The following is an 18380-nucleotide window of genomic DNA, read 5'->3' as shown; positions in this document are numbered from 1 at the left end:
CACCAAAAATTTACCTTTTAATATTTTCTAATTATCCTAGTTTGCGAACCGTGGAATATTGTCCACATTAAAATACCGTTTAGTTTTTTTCCTCAGATGAACACAGCGCCCTCCAGGGTGGCAGCAGAAAAACACCTTTTTTTGAAGATGGGTGCATAAATTGACACGTATTCCAAAAACTAGCTACGATATCAAGCTGAAAAATTTATCATATATACTAAAGATATTAGTAAACATATGATGAAAAAATCACGTTTTTATCTTTATCCAGTCCTCCAAAATAATTTTTTAAAAAAAGGCAAAAAAAACGGCCTTCACACGGGATGACCCTCTTAATTCACAAAAAGATATTGCAAATGATAATTTAACTTCAAAATATATCGCAAATGTTAATTTAAGTGGAACAGTGGAACTAGGAATATAAAGAGAGAAGGAATCTATAAAATGCTACATCGCAGAAATAGAAGTGGACGAGAAACATCTCAAGAGGCCTAGACCATAACGAAACAGAATGAAGAGGGAACGTGTGTTGGGTTTTTTGTCTCTCGCTGGAAAAGTGGACACTTGATATTGTGAGCATTTTTCACATGATTTACTTTTGAGACTCACCTCTTGCTGACAAACTTCACGATTACTAGGATTCACTATTATCTTAGGTAAAATGAAACTCATTCCTTAAGATTTTTCAAAATAATTGCATTTACACGTAATCTATGGCCTATTCCGCTATAAACATTTATCACTAAAATCTAAAATGAAAATAATTTTTGTTTAAAATATCCTCAGGATATGTAAAAGTACTTAAGGGTGTTTTCGTATTTAATTTAAAAATAGTCTAAGATGAAAATACAAGTTGTCTTATTTTTACTGATTTTACTACATTTGGCAGAAATTGGTATGCATTGTAGATGTTCACAAAATAAACGAAAACTTGCTAAACATAAATTACTCCAATTCTAATTGTTAATATGTTAATGGTCGCAAATAGCCTCTTTGCTTTATATCGCTTTCACACAACTTCTTTAATTTAGAATGATTGAATTAGTGTTTTATGTATTTTTGGCTAAATTGCTTTAAAATTTCGTTAGTAATGACAAACATTGATTTATATATTAGAAACGTTAAAGAGACAAATTCTCATCAATCTACTGCTTGCATATCAATTTATGCCAAATTGAATCTTAACTTACTTTAACTATCTTCTATAGCTGAGAACTGCAAATCCGATGAAACGAATGGGGTTACGTTTAGTAGAAGCGGCACAAAGTTAGTTATGTTATTGGGGGTATATTATATGGAACACATAAATGTTGGTAAGCGAATAGGGATAGAAATTCTGGGCTATTGTCATGGATATATGAATCGCTTCATCGAAAATTTTTTTCTCACTCCCATAGTCTTTTAAAAAACTAGAGTTTATCTGTACAATTGTATCTTTTCTTGAGAGCAATTAAATACCTACTCTTTCATTATGATTAGACTATATTTTATTGTGAGCGGTTGGTAGGGTCGTTCTTAAAAGTTCAAGTGATAACTTGCCAATTGCTTAAATATATTTATATTTACTGCACACAGAATTTGAACTAAGGTACTTTTTGTATCTTCAGGGAAACCAATAACAAAAAAATTAGTTGGAAATTAAATGGTCTTTTCCAATGCTTTAAAATTAGGTACTGTATTTTGTCGGAAATAATTCTATAAAACTCAGAAAATGTGTAGCAATTAAATAAATTAGAAGCTACCTGTGATGAATGGTTTTCTTTGACTCTGGTAAGCATCCGCTTTCCAAATTCCACCACACCGGGGTCGCAATAAGAAAATATATAAACTCCACCTATCTTGGTTTCTCAGTAAACGATTGAAGCCATCTAAAAGAACAAATTTGACTACCCGAATATTCCAAAACTTAACTTTTGTTTAGTAAAATTTTCATTGCAAAATACTAATCCTAAAAACATCAAAAATTCGGTGGAGGAAGATGTAATCGAAAAATCTTGGCATTAGACTTAGTTTTTGAAAAATATGCTGCGTTTAAAAAACTTTTGGCACCAGTAAATGCCGAGCTCTCGAACAATATCTTGACCACGCTGAATCGTACCGTCGGAAATTGCGTGCGTTAACTCTGATAGCGCGGTGGACTAAAAACACGACAATTAACAAAATTGATAATACTGGGGGCCACGCGAATTTCCATGCAACTGGAGCACCATACGCCAGCAAAGACAGAATATCTCCTGCATAATTGGGTTGTCGCAAAGTTCCCCAATATTTGTCAAGCAAAAGACGACGTCCTTGGAAAGTAGGAACGGTGTCGAGAAGCAGTAAATTGCTCTGTTGTGGATTCATTCGGTATTGGTATTTAATTGAACTGCTTGCACGTTTGATGATCAAGCCGAGTAGGAAGATAGTCGATATGAGTGCATAGCCCCAAATAGGAATAGTAATTGGCTTGTTCAGGACAATGTAACGAGGAATGGTACTCAAGAGGAAGGGAGTCACGGCGTAGCGGAGGAGCAACAATGCACCCACACCTTCTTGCTGCAGATCGAAAGAGGAAGCCAAATGATGTTCGTTGAAAATTAAGTCGAGTGTGTAAATAGCTAGCAAACTTGAGGATAACAATGCTGCTGGATCCCACTGAATATTCTCAATGATGTATTTTGCAGAATCTACGTAGTTCAGTGGCTGCTCTTGGACTGGAATCGATGGAAGCTGGACATTGCGTGAGATCAACAACAAGCTGTAGACAAAAGTTGCAATTATCGATGCACGATAACAAGCTAATTTTATGTCAACCACTCCAAACCATTTTGGGGAGATTTCTCTGCCCAGGAAGAAATCGATAATGAAATTTCCACTTTTGGCATATGGATTTAACTGATTGGAAGGAGCTTTTCGCGCACGAACGTAACAACATAAAGAAAGGCTCAGCGCTGACAAAGTGCTTAAGATAAGAAACTTGAAATAGTTCTTCCAAATAAAACTTCCAACAGGATATTTGAAGTAATGACCAACTCCAAGACCTATGAGGACGATAAGTGATGCCAGAATCGAATTGAAGTAGTATTTTCCGGTGCCACGATCATTAGGAATTATCACCACACGTCCGAAGGGAAATGATGATAGCAAATGAATCAACACCAAAAACGAAACATAGGCGCCAGTAGCGTATCTATCAAATAAATTTGAAATTGTCGCCAGAGTTGTATTGAGCACATTCACGCACTTAAAGCGACATGCTTGGGTGTTGCAAGAATATTGCAAGTACAGAACGGTTGGTGGTACCAAAAGCAAGAACAATGCAGCACCAATTGCACCTCCAAATTCTCTTGGAACTTCATTCTGGCGCGCTAGCGACTTCTTTGTAAAAGACGTTTTACTCGGATCTAGCCGAACTGGCTCGTAATTTTCTTGTTCGTTGTCTGAATATTCAGTTTTTGAATAATTATCATCGTCTTCGTAAACACTTCGACTTACTGAACGGCTATGATGGGATAGTTCCGGAGTTGGGGTTGGGTTCTTTGATATCGAACGTCGGATGAAAGATGCGATTGATGTAAGTTTGGAGACTTCCAAATCGCCACCGGAACGATCGCTGGATTGATTTTGCCCAAAGTCAATTGTGTCCAGAGTGGCTCTTGTTTTAATTGTCGTTCGAGTTGATGAACTATAGGTTGACGACGAGACGCTTTGTATCGATGATGATTCTTTCAAGTCACGTTTTAATGGCGAGATACTGATCGGTGTACGTGTGATGGTGGTTAGTTTTACCGGTGATTTTTTCTGAAATAAAAACCGAGAATATAAGTTGATTATGTGGATATTTTTCCATAAAGTGTATTTAGAAATTTCTAGCCATTCAGTCTTGTGATTATCAACCATTAAAAAAATAAATATTTTGTTTGAGGATTGAGGAACCCTAAGTCCGTATCCACTTGACGTCGAATCGGGCCAAATGTGGAGGAACTTACTCCGTCTTTTTTGGTCGACGGACTCTTCGTTTGGGATTAGCATCCACGCTTCAAAAAATAGGCGAGGCTTTTAAATCCCCATCCAACGTATCAAGCCACGTTTCGGCCTGCCTTTTGGTCGTTTACCATCGACTTCGATGTTCAGACCAATCTTAGCAAGTGAATTCTCGTTAGCGCAAATTGCGTGCCCATCGAAGACGCCTCTCTCGCGATTTTTTTTTCACAATCGGTGCAACTCCATATCGATCACGGTTATCCTCATTTCGAATTTGATTAAAACATGTCACGACACTAGTCCAACGCAACATCTTCGTCTCTGAACACGCCATTCATTGCCTTTTATTGTCGGCCAACACGCAGAACTGTAGAGGTCGACAGGACGGATGACATTGCGGTAAATTTTCGATTTGAGACCTTCGTTGTTACGTCGAGCATGGATCCGAGGTATTTAAATCGCTCTGGCAGATCACTGCTGCTGACAGTGATTGTGTCTGTTTCATGGTGATCGCTCGTCAAAAATTCAGTTTTGTTTAAATCCAATTTGAGAGCGTTTTGCATGAAGCGATTATTTCATTTTTGGACAAGTTGCTCGAGATCATTTTTGCTATTAGATGCTAAGAAAACATCACCTGCATAAAGCAGTGTATAGGACGTTGGATGTCCCGTGTGACGGTGTCCATACCAAGAACAAAGAGGAGTGGTGATAAGGCGCTTCCTTGAGGAACACCAACAGAGACACGAAGCGGTTTTGATACACCCGCCATACTTCGAACTTTACTTTTCGGATCGTGGTAGAGCCATTGTAATCGAGCGTTTAAAATCTGCGAATCGCCTTGGTCACGCTGCTCCCATTGCAGAGGTGGGGCAGCGTATGACGAGTTGCCTCTGCCCTGGTAAGAAACCGTAAAGCCATCTTCACTTTTTAGTTGTTTTTAAATATGACAAAATAAAAACTACCATGCCAAGTATCGGTTAGTTCTAGCTGAAAACTTCGATATCCAGTCGTGTCGAAGGCAGATAGAGAATGCAAGAATTATGAAGTCCCGGTAGATACGAATACCTTACGGGATTTTGGTTTCTATTACATCGTCCTGCAGTACACTATCAGAATGTACAAAGTAAGGATCAAAATCAGTTGAGTTGATTGCGGATTGGCCTCTCAATTTTGGTACCTGGATTCGAATTTTGATTGCTCATGGATGTTCGCCTTCGTCTTTGTGCTCTTCTAACGGGAAATTAAATAGACAAAAAACAACACGGAGAAACGACTGGAGATACCGTATACTATACAAAGAGTGACCTGAGACATTGTCCCGTGATCGGTACTGATAGTAACGTTAGTCGCTCGTGAATAGAGATTTTGATCAAACTGGAATAAGTTATAGCAAACTCCACCCCTCTTCTCCAAATTCCACCAGAAATAGAGACTCGATTTCATTGTTATGACTTATAGGGATCCGATCAAAAACCATTTTAGTTAGTCGAAATTCCCCAGCTATTTCCGAAAACCTAAAAAGATGGCGATATTGACCGAGAAGATATTCCCGTAAATACTGAAGCTCCACTGAAGTGACCCGTCGACATGCGCATGCACGCCCCTATGATAACCAGACTCGAGAACGTGATTCTTTTAGAAACTTCATTCCCCCTCAAGTGCTAATATCCAAAAGTCATTTAACCAATGCGTGGGATCACAGTGCAGCCTGAAAACAAACGAAATATCGTGCGAGCTTAATGAAAAACATTCGCGAATTTAGAACTGCCAAACAAAATACCGGTTCAACCGCACGCATGGAATCGTAAAACTATCCTCAATCGATGTAGAGGAGCATCCTCAATTTTTTGGCCTAACGATATTAAGAGAGGATATGAATCCCAAATGTCAAGCCTCCTGAGTATCTGAGACAGGGGGAACATCGATTGAGGATCTCTCCCGACAATGTCTCTTGTGTATTAAGTTTTACGGCTCCACGCGTGCGGTCGGACGTTATTTTGCAGCAGAGGAGGACATCCAGAGATGTATATGCATGAGCAATCGTAGTATAGAAAACTATACGAACTGGATCGCCCTCGGAATACGAGAGAACTTCATAAAATGGATACATTAATCTAGACAAGAGCCCTCCCCTTGGAGTGATATTTTAAGGTGGTCTTACGCGAATAAATAAAGGGGGTCAGTTGTGGGTGTGAAAACACTACATATAGTAAGGAATTTTTCTGAAAGGGCGTAATTTGAGTGCAGATTATGCTAATTATATACCAAAATGCACATCGAAAGAAGGTACAGAACATTGAGATCAAGAGTCGTTCAAGAAAATTGTTTTCTTTTATCTTCGCTCAACACCACACTGTATTCGGAGGCTCAAAAACATAAGACAAATTACCCCCCCCCCCCCCTCCCCTGGCAAAATGCAAACGATAGTACTAGGTATACAAATTTCCAGTAAATTTCTAAAAAAAATAATAAACTGTTATTAACTTTATTTGAACCGCCATTGGCGTGGGGAGTATTTTGAGGCCTATATATTATAAGCCACCATCATATCTTTTTTCCAATTTTTCGGGTGCATAGTTTCTGAGAACTATAGTGGCCAGAACATTGCTATTCTAACTGACAGTCAAACGACTATTAAGACACTTAGGTCCTATCAAATAAATTCTAAATTGGTATGAGAATGTCTCAACAGATTGAGCACGCTCGGCTCGTTAAATCTCTGGAGACACTGGGTTCTGAGCCACATTGAATTAAAAGGGAATGAGGCAGCGGACGGCGCTGTACAGGCCAAGTTGATGGCTATGACATTGAAAAATGAACCGGTCAGCATTTGTTTCGGTTCCCATCAATGTCGATGCTCAAGCCAATTATCATCCCCATTTACAAGTGGTGATTGCAATCTTGCTGAGAGTTACCATCCCAATTCGCATCTTCTATTTCCAAATCTTAAAAGGCTGGTTATCCGCCCACTTTTGCCACCTCATAGTGAAAGAATAACACGACTTTCTTAAGCATAGGTGCACTGCCTCCAACCTAATTCGATATCATCAAATTTGTGGCCAAATGTCTAAATTCACGGCAGAAAGTGCATACTATATACCCTGCCTTTGCTAAAGCCTTCGAGGCTCGAAATCACAGGGTATTTCTGTGTAAACTCTCTTCTCTCAGTGTTCTCATATCATTTGTTTCATCGCGTGCTACTTCAGTTCCAACTGCACTCCCGTTCCTTCTCCTTATCTTTTGGCGTCCCACAGGAACCTGTTCTAAGCCCTTTATTATTTTAACGGGGAATTACTGTTTCCATTTTTTGCGTAACAATTCATCGGTTGTGTTGGCGAAGCGTGAATTTCGAGGTGTTTCCAAAGCTGGCCGACCCAGTCATTCTGCTGAGAATATCCATTATCCAGCAGTCCCTTCGCAGATTTGAAGATGTCCCACTACAAAGTGCAGACAGTACATCAGCTGTTAGTTGTTGACCGCAAAACGCGTCAAACCTACGCTCAAGTCATACAGAATATCAACGAAGAGGAGGGTTTTTTATCAAAAAACATCATTAGCGATAAGGCTCATTTCCATCTTAGCGGTTACATGAATAAACAAAATAATCGTTTCCGAGGCACCCAAAAAGGGTGCATCACCCATAAAGAGCCATTAAATCTGCTCAAAGTTACTGCGTGGTGTGCTGTTTACGCTGGAGGAGTCATCGGGCTATTTTTCTTTGAGAATACCGCGGACCAAACGAAGATTGTGGATGGCGCGCGCTATAGAGCCATGATTACCGATTTTTTCCTTTCACCATTGAATGAATTGGGACGGGAGAACATGTGATTCCAACAGAATGCTGCAATGGCGCACATTGCTCGAGCCACAGCCGATATTCTGAAGGAAGCATTTCCGGGTCGCTTAATCTCTCGTTTTAGTGATTTGCACTGGCCAGCCAGATCACCCAGTTTAACCGTTTCAGACTTATGGGGTTTTTGAAGTGAATGGTTTATGTCAGACTTTTGAAGCCTTTAAGAGAATATTTGCCAAGAATGCGAGAAGCTCTCTCTTCTGGCAAGAGTGATGAAAAATGCCATAGAACGGGGCCGTATGGTCATCAACTCTGGCGGCGACAACTTGGCCGATATCATTTTTTTGACTATTTCCGGATTAGATAGACAAATTTCACAAGCAGAAACAAAGCTTTTCATAACAAAAATACAGCATAAGAAAATCGGGTGATTATTTTTACCCCATAATCAGCTATGTTACTGGAAAATTGTGCGTATCTAATATTAAATATATTTGACCAGATATAGAGATGGGATGTATTTTGAGGCCTAGATTTTGTATAGATACACCACTGTGTTTTTTTCAAATATTTCGGTTGGATAGGTTCTGAGAACGAGACCTGTTTAAACTTTTTGGGGCATACATTTGGGGTGCTCATTCCGATGCGTTGCAATGTCAGAAATAAGACCAATTTTGAAAAGTACTACTTGAGCTCTTTTATTTGATACCCCACACGACCATTTTCTGTAAAAAAAATTTGCTCCTCTCTTTCGCATATATGAGGAGCCCTTTCAGCGGCAACACAAAATGATGCAATGCACATGTAGTGGTTCATAGATTACATATTCTCACCTAATTTCGTAACGATAACTCCAGTAAATCTCGTATGAAAAGCGGACAGACACACCATTGAACCGATTTTAGTAAGCTTTGTTTCACCCAAACCCTTAAAAATCATCGATTTTTTTTAATCGTAACCTAAGAGCCCCCTTAAATGGAGTTTCCCATATAAATTCATGTTATTCATTGGATGCATAGGATTAGACAGATCACCCATTTTGTTTTAATCGAAAGTGCGGGTGACAGATAGACCGCCAGAAAACTGATTTCGGTAAGGTATTGTTTCATTATACATAAATAAAAAAGACCGTAATTCTTATTTGAACCACACAATCTTTACTTGATTGCTTTGAAGTTTATAGCAAAACACTCAAGCAAAATATTACTGATAATAAATGCACCGCCAAACACACACAAGCGTCAAAACAAAGCTACCTTGTAATTTCAATACCCACATTAGTACGTCCCCCTCGGTAATTTCCGATAATTCACCCCATCTCAAGGTTGCTTGAAGTTCTTGATTAACATATCAAGAGTTACCGGTCGTTTGCTTGTAGATAGTGATTCCAGCGATCCTCTAATGCTGTTACTATTGATAGATACTTCAGCTTGAAGGTGAAGGGGCTTTTCGATTTTAGAAATCTTTCTCATAGTTTAATCCCCACCGTATCGAATACGTTGCATTAATTCAATGAGCTCCAAAGAAACCAAAACGATTTTAAACATTATGTGAAGGAATCTTAAACGATTGCTGTTTGAAGAATTCCATAAAGCCGAACTGCTTCGAAACCATGTATAAGAGTACATAAAAAACACACATTGAAAATAACGATTTAGCATACATAATACACTGATAAGAATTTTTCCAATGATTCACTGGTAAATAAGTGCAATAAAAATTCTAAGTTTAAGGCCATGCAGCAACTTTCAACATTTCCAACTACAATATTCCGTTCAATGCGTTTTTTGTAGATGCATATTCCTATTCACTCGAACGTGCTCGTAACGTAAACAGGAATAACAACTAGCACTTCAAGTGGAAAGAATTTACCTACATAGCATGGACACCAGGTCTGCTCCACACTCAATAGCGTATCAACTGGTAAAATGATGTTCAAGTGTGTAAATAGTCGCGTTATGCTTTGTTTACGTGTTTTCAAATTAATTTATTATCTGTCTAATATGGAATGTAAATATGAGTTTTTCTAACTTATGTAGTTAACACAAACATATGTAGCAGAAAACGCTCTTATTTTTCAGAGTTGTTTGCCTATGTTTATCAGTCCGATAACGTTTTGCAATTCGTTATGGAGAGCGATTGTGTTTAGCGACTGTTATTAGCTTCAACACAACAGCAAAATATTTGAAAATACTTTAAACAACAACAAACATTAGTGCTGTAACATCTAGCCAACAAAAGGACTATCTTTAAATGCTTTACTAAAATGTAGCTGGTTAAACCAAACCAAACTATATTGAACTGAAAATCTGAAGATTGTCTTACAAATATCTTTCGTAATTTTGACATCTTGAATTTATGCTTAAAATTAGATCTACTTTGCGCATTAACATATCTACACGCTCTACTTCTCTGCCCACCTCAGGCAGCACCAATGTTTGTCTATTATGCTCAATTTGGACTCCACTCGTCGAGTTACTCAATTGAACTTAAAAATACTATCGGCTTCGCCTAAACTTACGCGTGTACATATTTACTTTTGTTCCAAGCCCAGAGAAGCGACAATTCTGGTCTGCATAGAAACAATTTTTGGCAAACCAAATACAACATAGATTTTGAACCCACTATGATTTTCGGGAGGAAATCGAGCGTAGCGAGCATAATAATACATATATCATCATGTAACCAGACAAAAGTATCTTTTCAGAATGAAATGAGCCGTAGTTCAATGACTTTCCCTCGTCAATCTCGACCTACGTTTAAGCATATCATTACATCTCAAAATTCTTTAGAATTTGCCACTAATGATTAAGATAATTGGATAGGGCTTTGGCATACGTACGGGTAAAGTTGGTGCCTAAAAATAATCACTAGTTTCAAGTGGGATTTATTGTACCTATTTTAGTGGTTTTCAAGACATAAGGCGGGAAACTGCTTCAGTATTCAAAGCATATTACCTAGCTATGTTCAACATAAATTTTAATTACTGTATGATACACTTTTTAAATAATTCCTGAATTTCGTGACGTTTACTTTATGGTTCAATTTTATTAGAAGTACAATTTATCAATCTCACTCATTTATAAATAAGTTTAACAAGTTAACACAAGTAGATATCTGCATGGTCGAACATTCTAGGGAGGCTGTTATGGCACGTTTGGTAGATCTTAGACAAAGAAGAACAAGTCGGAATACCGGAAGCTGGCGCTTCGGATATAAAAGTTTTGTGTTCATTCTTATGTGAGAAACTTTCTAGGGACATTTTATTCCTTCATGCTTATTTCAAAGTACAAGCTATGCTCACCCTAAAAAAAACAAGCATTGCCTAAGTTTCGAAAAGTACTAATTCAGCCCTTTCATTTGATATCCCACATAGTCATATTCTGTGAAAAAAGAATGTTGCATCCTCCATATATATGTATGGGGAGCCCCCTTAAACTTAACACAAAATGGCGCTATTTACTGTATGTAAAGGGAACAATAGACCACATGCTCCCACCAATTTTCGTGACAATCGCTCAAGCTGTTTCCGAATAGATCGAGTGACACACAGACAGACATCGACTCGATTTCACACAAAAGCTTGAAAGGGGCCCTTAATATTTCATTCGAATGTCAATTATTCCCCTTAATTATGACATCAGCATCTTATTTGTATGGCTTAGGATGCGGTAAACTCGCACGAAATTGATAAGTTTGAACTGCTATAACTTTGAGAGTACTAGCCGGATTTTCATGAAACTTGGCATATTTATGCCCGAGACTGTCCTCTATGCCGTTACTTAAGACGGGTTCTTCAGTCAATTTCTAAAACATGGTAATATACTATTAGTATGTTTATTCGAGCAGATATCGGAATGGGACAAATTCCCTCAGAGAAACGGGGGGACGTCACTCGTCAATCGCAAGAGAAAAACCTAGAATGCGATCCGTGACGGAATGGATGAGCTTTCTGCGGCCTTTCCGCACAAAACAATCGGAAATATTGGAAACACTCTGCGCGATTGATCCCAAAACAACTGACAGAACCACATAAGCTGAACAGGCCTCCACAGTTTTTTTCTCCACCACGTTGTTACTGCAGATGAAACGTGGGTTGCTCATACCTGAACCCAAAAGGCAATCTCAACAGTGGCGTCACCTTGCCAGCCTTCGCCAAAAATTCAAAATTACAATTTCAACAAAAAAAAATCATGGTATCCGTGTTTAGGACCATTAAAGCATAATTTTAATTGAATATTTGACTCACAGGAACCCCATCAACACGGCAACATACTGACACCCCAAAAAATTGAAAAGGGCGGAATAAAAGGGAATGCTTACAAAGAGGACCTACCTGTTGCACGAAAACAATTAGCTCTCGAGATAATCTACGCCTTTTAAATTCAGATTATTACCCAAAATTTAATACAACCGTTCATCCAGCATCTTACTATTTGATATTCAGTACTTTGGTCTGAAACGTTTTAATTTCGAATCGATATGAAAGATCTTGTGTTTCCCTATGTGAGGAACTTTGGAGTTCACGGAAGTTGCATAATCATTTCAAAGTTCAAATGCGCAAAAATAATCAATAGCCATTCGAACAAATAATTTACTCTGCAAAGTACTCTAGCGACTATAGTTACTTTCACACGCTTATTAGCAAATGTGAAGAAATTCACCTAAAGCTGGGGTGAAGTAGATCCTTCAAATATGGGACTTTAACATTTCACTCGAGTGTCAATTATTCTCGTTAAATATGACGCCAGCGTCTTATTTGTATGGCTTAAGATGCAGCAAACTCGTGCGAAATGATAAGTTTGAATTTCTATAACATTGATACTAATTGCCGGATTTCCACGGAACTTGGCATTATTATTATTATACTATCCTCTATGCTGCTGTAAAATTTTGTACTCCTAGGATGAGTTTAAGTGAGCAGATAACCGACCAGAACACATTTCTATGCTCCATCGATCGTATAATTTGACAAATCAGAAAGCATGTTATCAATATCAGTCGCCGTATTGATCGATAATCGGTAAATGACTACATTTAGTTCATTACAAACCTGAACTATTTGAAATCAATTTAATTATTATGGTTACCAAAAGACAATCCAGCGTCTAAGCGACTACTTCACTGAAGTTCCATGCCGACGATCATTATTCGTCAATTTGTAATGCGATTTATTTTCACTCATTGCAATTAACAAAACTTATTTACAATGATTCATCCATCACCCTTATCAATATGCTGATTCAGAGGCAATAGTTGCAAGTTTTCGACGGAGTAGAGAAGAGGGACCTTATTCTTCCTCGTCTATGCCTTTGCCATGTAGTTGGCAAATCAAAATTCATGATGATATCAAAATTTAAAGAAGATTTTGACCTTTCGGATAAGTCACGCTCTGGGCGACCGTCTTTGATTGACGACAATATTTTGAAGACCCTGCGAGAGAAACATCCTAATCTGACAACATGGGATCGCAAAAAGCTTAATTCAACTCAAAAAACCATTGGTGTGGTTATATTAGCGTTGGGTGCCACATTAATTGAGAAAAATTTCAATGATCCGAATCATCACATCCCCATGCACAAAATCGAAACTTTTTTGGGCTGGTTCATTACTGGGGATGAAAAGGCGCAGAAAACCCCCGCCCTCCGCCTCCAAACCGAACTTGACTAAGAGAATGTCAGAGAAGCACTGATCTACCTATTCCTAAGAAGGGATGCTCGGGCGATCTCAAATATATGAGGCCTATCTCTCTTCCTTCCAATATTGGAAAAATCTTCGAACGTATCCTACTAACTCACCTCAATAGACACTACTCCCCTATCATTCTACATAATCAATTCACCTTCGAAAACCTCAGATTCACCGAGCAGGCAATCCTGTACCTGCAAAACGATATCCTCAATCAACTGGAAAACAGGCATCACATCGTAACCTGCGTCTTAGATCTCGAAAAGGCATTTGATTCAGTTTGGAAAGAGGGATTGCTCTACAATCTAATTCAGTCCAATTGCCCCCTCGCCTTATTCAGAATCCTCGCAGACTTCATCTCCAACAGAACTTGCCACGTGCGCTTCGATGGACTTCGCTCCATCGACTTTCCTGTAAACACAGGAGTCCCTCAGGGATATATTCTACGCCCCAAACTTTCTAACATCTTCCTCTACGATATTCTCCTCCCTCCCGTAAACTTATTCCCCACGCCAACGGGAACTCAGGCAGCCCTTCACCGGCCCTTTTCTCCCAAAGACAGTGGTCCTCCCGCGTCAGGAGAAATCCTCTTCGCTGATTACACCATCATATATACATACGAGTGGTATCAGGCCCTCACTAGCCTCCCTCTCTCTCAATCTCCTAACCAATAGGGTCTTCGATTATTTCAACCGGTAGGCCCTTACTGTTAATTCCCTTAACTCCGAGGTTATTTGCTTCAGAAACCCCAGTGGGAAGTGCCACTAGCGCACAGTGAGGGAAAGCAAAAACCTGCATTTACGCATTGCCAACCACACACTCAACCAGAAACCAAACATTAAATACCTGGGAATCTCCCTCAACAATAAACTTAAATGCAGCCTTCACGTCAGATTTGCTATTGCCAATGCCTCTAAGGTCTGAGCTGCCTTAAAAAACCTCCTCTCATCCAGGGCCCTCTTCTCTGCCACCAAAACCCCCACATGATCAAGTTGTCGCGCGTCAGACTGAAAAAGTGGCTATCCCACCCTAACCCGCTGATAAAAAATCTCACTAAACGCAATGCATTATTACGCGAGCAGAGGTACTACGTGTCAGGGCTGGCTCTCCTCTAGGACAGTAGTTCTCCTGTCCCATCACGCCTCCCATCCCTCCTTTTATCAAAGCTCCTCCCAGGACTTTCCGCGAAGGTATAGGTCACCTTTCATTATATTTCTTTACTTAGTCCAGCTTAAGACAATCGTCCTCATGTATTCTTCGGAAACTTGGGTTCTTAGCAAGAAGAATTGCGAACTCTTGGCCGCGTTCAAGAGAACAATCCTCCGAAAAATGTTTGGCCCCCTACATGAGGATGGACGATTCCGTAGCCTACACAATGACGAAATCTATGAGCGATACCATGATCGTCCGGTTGTAGATAAAATCCGGCTTAATAGGTTACGGTGGGCGGGTCACTTAATCCGTATGGATGAGGATGATCCAGCCCGGAAAGTGTATAAGGACAATCTCTATGGTAGAAAAAGAAGACGAAGCAGACCCTTCCTAAAATGGAGCGATAGCGTAGGTCAGGACGCCAGACAGCTTTTAGGGATATCGAATTATGGACCTCGGCGCAAAACCGGGATGTCTGGAGTTCCTTATTAAGGCAGGCCTAGACTGGATAGCGGTTGTTGCGCCGTTGATGATGATGCAGGATACGCTACGCACTGTAAATGTATAGGGTGTTAAGCACGAAGACTTCCATCGCGTCTGTGAATGGCTGCACGTTGCTGCTTTGGCATGTTTCGGTCAATACTTCGCTTTGCGCTGGAGAATTTTTGTGACAATGAGACATTTTATATATATACTAATAACGTTTAATTTTTGTATTGAAAATAGACATCGAAGCTTTGATTTATTTGGTCCAGATTTGCTTTTGCCCAAGATATATCTGTTACGTTAGATGCTGCTAAGTATAAATCCTGGTTAAGAAAGCATTTATCTTTTCCAAAGTGTGACCCTTTCTAATGAATCAGTATCGTCTAACACTTGGCTTGTCTCCGGAGCAGAAGCTCATAGTTACTGCGGACTCATACATTTTTTAGCACTGAGCTATCCTAATATTAAAAAAAAAATTTTATCCAAAACCACCTTCAGGATTTTAGGAAAGATTCATAACGCAGATTGCCATGTGTCTAGTTTTACTACTGACTGTATGTGATTGACAAAAAAAAATAAAGCCCAAGGCATAGATAGATTTCGCCACTAAAAAGTAACCCCAGACCTTGAAGATGGAAAGAACGTTGTACTAGCGAGTTTTTCTGTTCGCGTTTTCATCCGCTAGCCAACATGCTGTATCTAAATCGAATTACTACAGCAAGTGTGGCATGAATTGGCAAAATAGCCGCTGCCGTATCAAGTCACATAGGCAACAGTATATTTCGAGCGCACAGATCGCTTCAAGTGTAAGAATAGAACCTGTTCCACGCCTGATACGAGCACATTACATGAAAAAACTGAGCCAACTAGTCTAGGCAAATTCCAACGAAGAGATTTCAATTAGAATAAATGACATTGACTTTAATATGAGATAAAATCTCGGCGCTCACCTCAACCTTTTCCTTAACTTCCTTGGAAATAGGTGCCGATTCCTTGCCTGCTGGAGATGTTGGCGGGACCGTTGCTGTCGGCTTTTTGCGAGTAAGACGTCCGGGTGCATCCTTTTGGGTAGTTGTCGGCGACTTTGTGCGCGCTGGTGATTTCCTGCTGGGCGATTTTCTCACGGGGGACCTACGCGCCGGAGATTTTCTAGCTGGTGACCGACGTGTAGGTGACTTTCTGGCGGGAGATCTGCGCGCGGGCGATTTTCGAGCCGGTGATTTGCGCGGAGACCGTGCCCTCGGTGGCGGCTCCGATGCACTGAGTGTGGGGCGCCCTCGTGTACGGCGTACATCCATTTTTATCTGACGCCTTTATGCAACACTAGCTTAACACTTCAAATATGTCTTATTTTTACGGAATAATCCCAGATAATTTATTCTCGTCCTTAGCACTTTTTATTTCGCTAGAATTGTTTTTCGAAAACTAACTCGAAAGGGAACAAGCGATAAGAACACATTGATTACAATCAAACAAAAAAAGAACGCGCCAAAAGCGTCCCCCTCACGCGATGCAGTTTGAATCGTGTTTTTTGTATGAAAATTATTCGCACGGCAATCACATTTAATTGTAAACAGTTGGTAATAGTAAACCACACAATTAGTTACGCTGCCCAGGTATCCACATGAATTAAAAATAATAGAAACAGCAAAAACACAGAAGCAGGAGCACAACTGACAACCGACGCCAAATGCAAGTTCGTTGCTTTTGTGGAATGCGTTGAAGGGTGAGGACCATGCGCGGCGCGTTGGCTTGGTTTCGGAGAGCGGCATTGAACGTATTCAGATTGAGATGGCGGCAGGTGTATGTCTATTGCCAGATGTAATGACTTTGTAACAGATAATTTTCTTTTAACCTAATTGAAAAACCGGTACTAACTGAATTAACAAATATTTATTATTTAAATAAATTAAATAACCTCAAATGGCTTTAAGTTGTATAATTTTTTTTGGTTAAACTGGATAAATGGAAAATTTGTTACACTAAACGGAAGGTTGAGTATTCCCGAAATAATAAACCAAATTCTTAAAGAGGCTCTTTAGTTGCTTCAGGAAAAATCACTGCAGATAGTATATAAGTTATTCGAGAAGATATTTTTATCCGCTAAAGTCGATCATACCATAATATACTTGTCTGGTATCTGAAGTCGCTTCCAAACGTATATCTCATAAAATCAAATTGGGTCTATGGGCCAATAATATATAGGTAGGCACATTCTCCTCATAAATCACGGAGTAACGGAAGATTCAGCGAAGCTTCTTATAATACAATATGAACATAAGGCGGTGGATGGTTTTACAATGAGTAATTAGGTATAGCTTAACTTCAGCCGCTATAGGCGCAACTCCAAACTATACACAAAATAGGGAACAGCTCCAGTATAATAAGTCGAAACAGTTTGGTGAAAGGCTGCGTTTATTCAAAATTTGTTTCTTGAATTTATACATTAAAACTCTCTTACACAACCCTAGCTCTAATTCTAATTTTCTCACGTAATTCTAAATTCACATGGTTTATCCATTTCCAACTTTTCGTATTTACTCATTCATTCATGTTGAGTGTCCAATTACACCGTCATTCAACATTTGAGTGAGTTGACGATTAATTTTTGACTTATGAGCCCCAGGGATGCATCATCATAGATCATATTATTATATGTATACTTAACATGGCATTTATCTCAATAATAAATACACGCAAACTTGGCTTTTTACTTAAGGGAGTTTTTCTATGTGACGCACCATATTTCAACTTTTTTTTCTAATTTTTTTTTGGCAATAAAAATAAATGTAATTTTTTCAATCTTTTTATGTTCTCAATTGTTTTCAATTGACGAATTTGATAATTGTTTGTATTTAGGGGCGGGTTACTGTTGGGAAGCACATATCCATTTGTATTAATCTTAAAAAAAAATTTCAACGTTTTCTTGTTCTGCATATACCTGAATCACGATTATAATTCTACCTTACTATATATTAAAATGACGGAATTGTAAAGTAAAATCTTCAAAAATAGAGTCAATTTTTCATTAAAAATGAAAACATACATAATCGTGGTTTGGGCCCGATCTATGGCTATGTAGAATATTGTGTAAAAATTTGAGCCAGATTCATCGGAATTCTACCAAGAGAATTTGCTTTCAAAATATATATAAAGGAAAAAATCGATTTCTGGAAACCATTACATAGGAACAAACTTTAAGAATTTTTTCGGTATGAATGGTTACACTAAATACAACAAGAGGAAATCTAGGAAATTTGATTCTTGCTTAGACGTGCAGTTCATTTTCAGTAAT

At 39.0% G+C, this 18380-nt stretch overlaps 1 protein-coding gene across 1 annotated transcript; it reads right to left on the bottom strand.

Annotated features, from left to right (window-relative positions):
• Positions 1-675: 675 nt before the first annotated feature.
• Positions 676-16913, bottom strand: LOC119655002 (lamin-B receptor). The gene is made up of 2 exons (XM_038060670.1): positions 16036-16913; positions 676-3783 (listed from the first exon to the last, which is right to left on the bottom strand). Exons 1-2 carry the CDS (start codon positions 16381-16383, stop codon positions 2032-2034), a joined length of 2100 nt encoding a protein of 699 aa, XP_037916598.1. The 5' UTR covers positions 16384-16913; the 3' UTR covers positions 676-2031.
• Between the last annotated feature and the right edge of the window lie 1467 nt (positions 16914-18380).

Source organism: Hermetia illucens, chromosome 4 (assembly GCF_905115235.1).
Source record: "Hermetia illucens chromosome 4, iHerIll2.2.curated.20191125, whole genome shotgun sequence".
NCBI classification, from domain to species: Eukaryota; Metazoa; Arthropoda; class Insecta; order Diptera; family Stratiomyidae; genus Hermetia; species Hermetia illucens.
This window is presented reverse-complemented; position numbering and strand designations above follow the sequence as displayed.

Coding starts and splice junctions, on each gene's coding strand:
- LOC119655002 (XM_038060670.1), bottom strand. CDS start 16,383: ATGGATGTACGCCGTACACGAGGGCGCCCCACACTCAGTGCATCGGAG. Junction 3,784..16,035: donor AAGTTAAGGAAAAGGTTGAG/GTGAGCGCCGAG, acceptor TTTTTATTTCAG/AAAAAATCACCGGTAAAACT.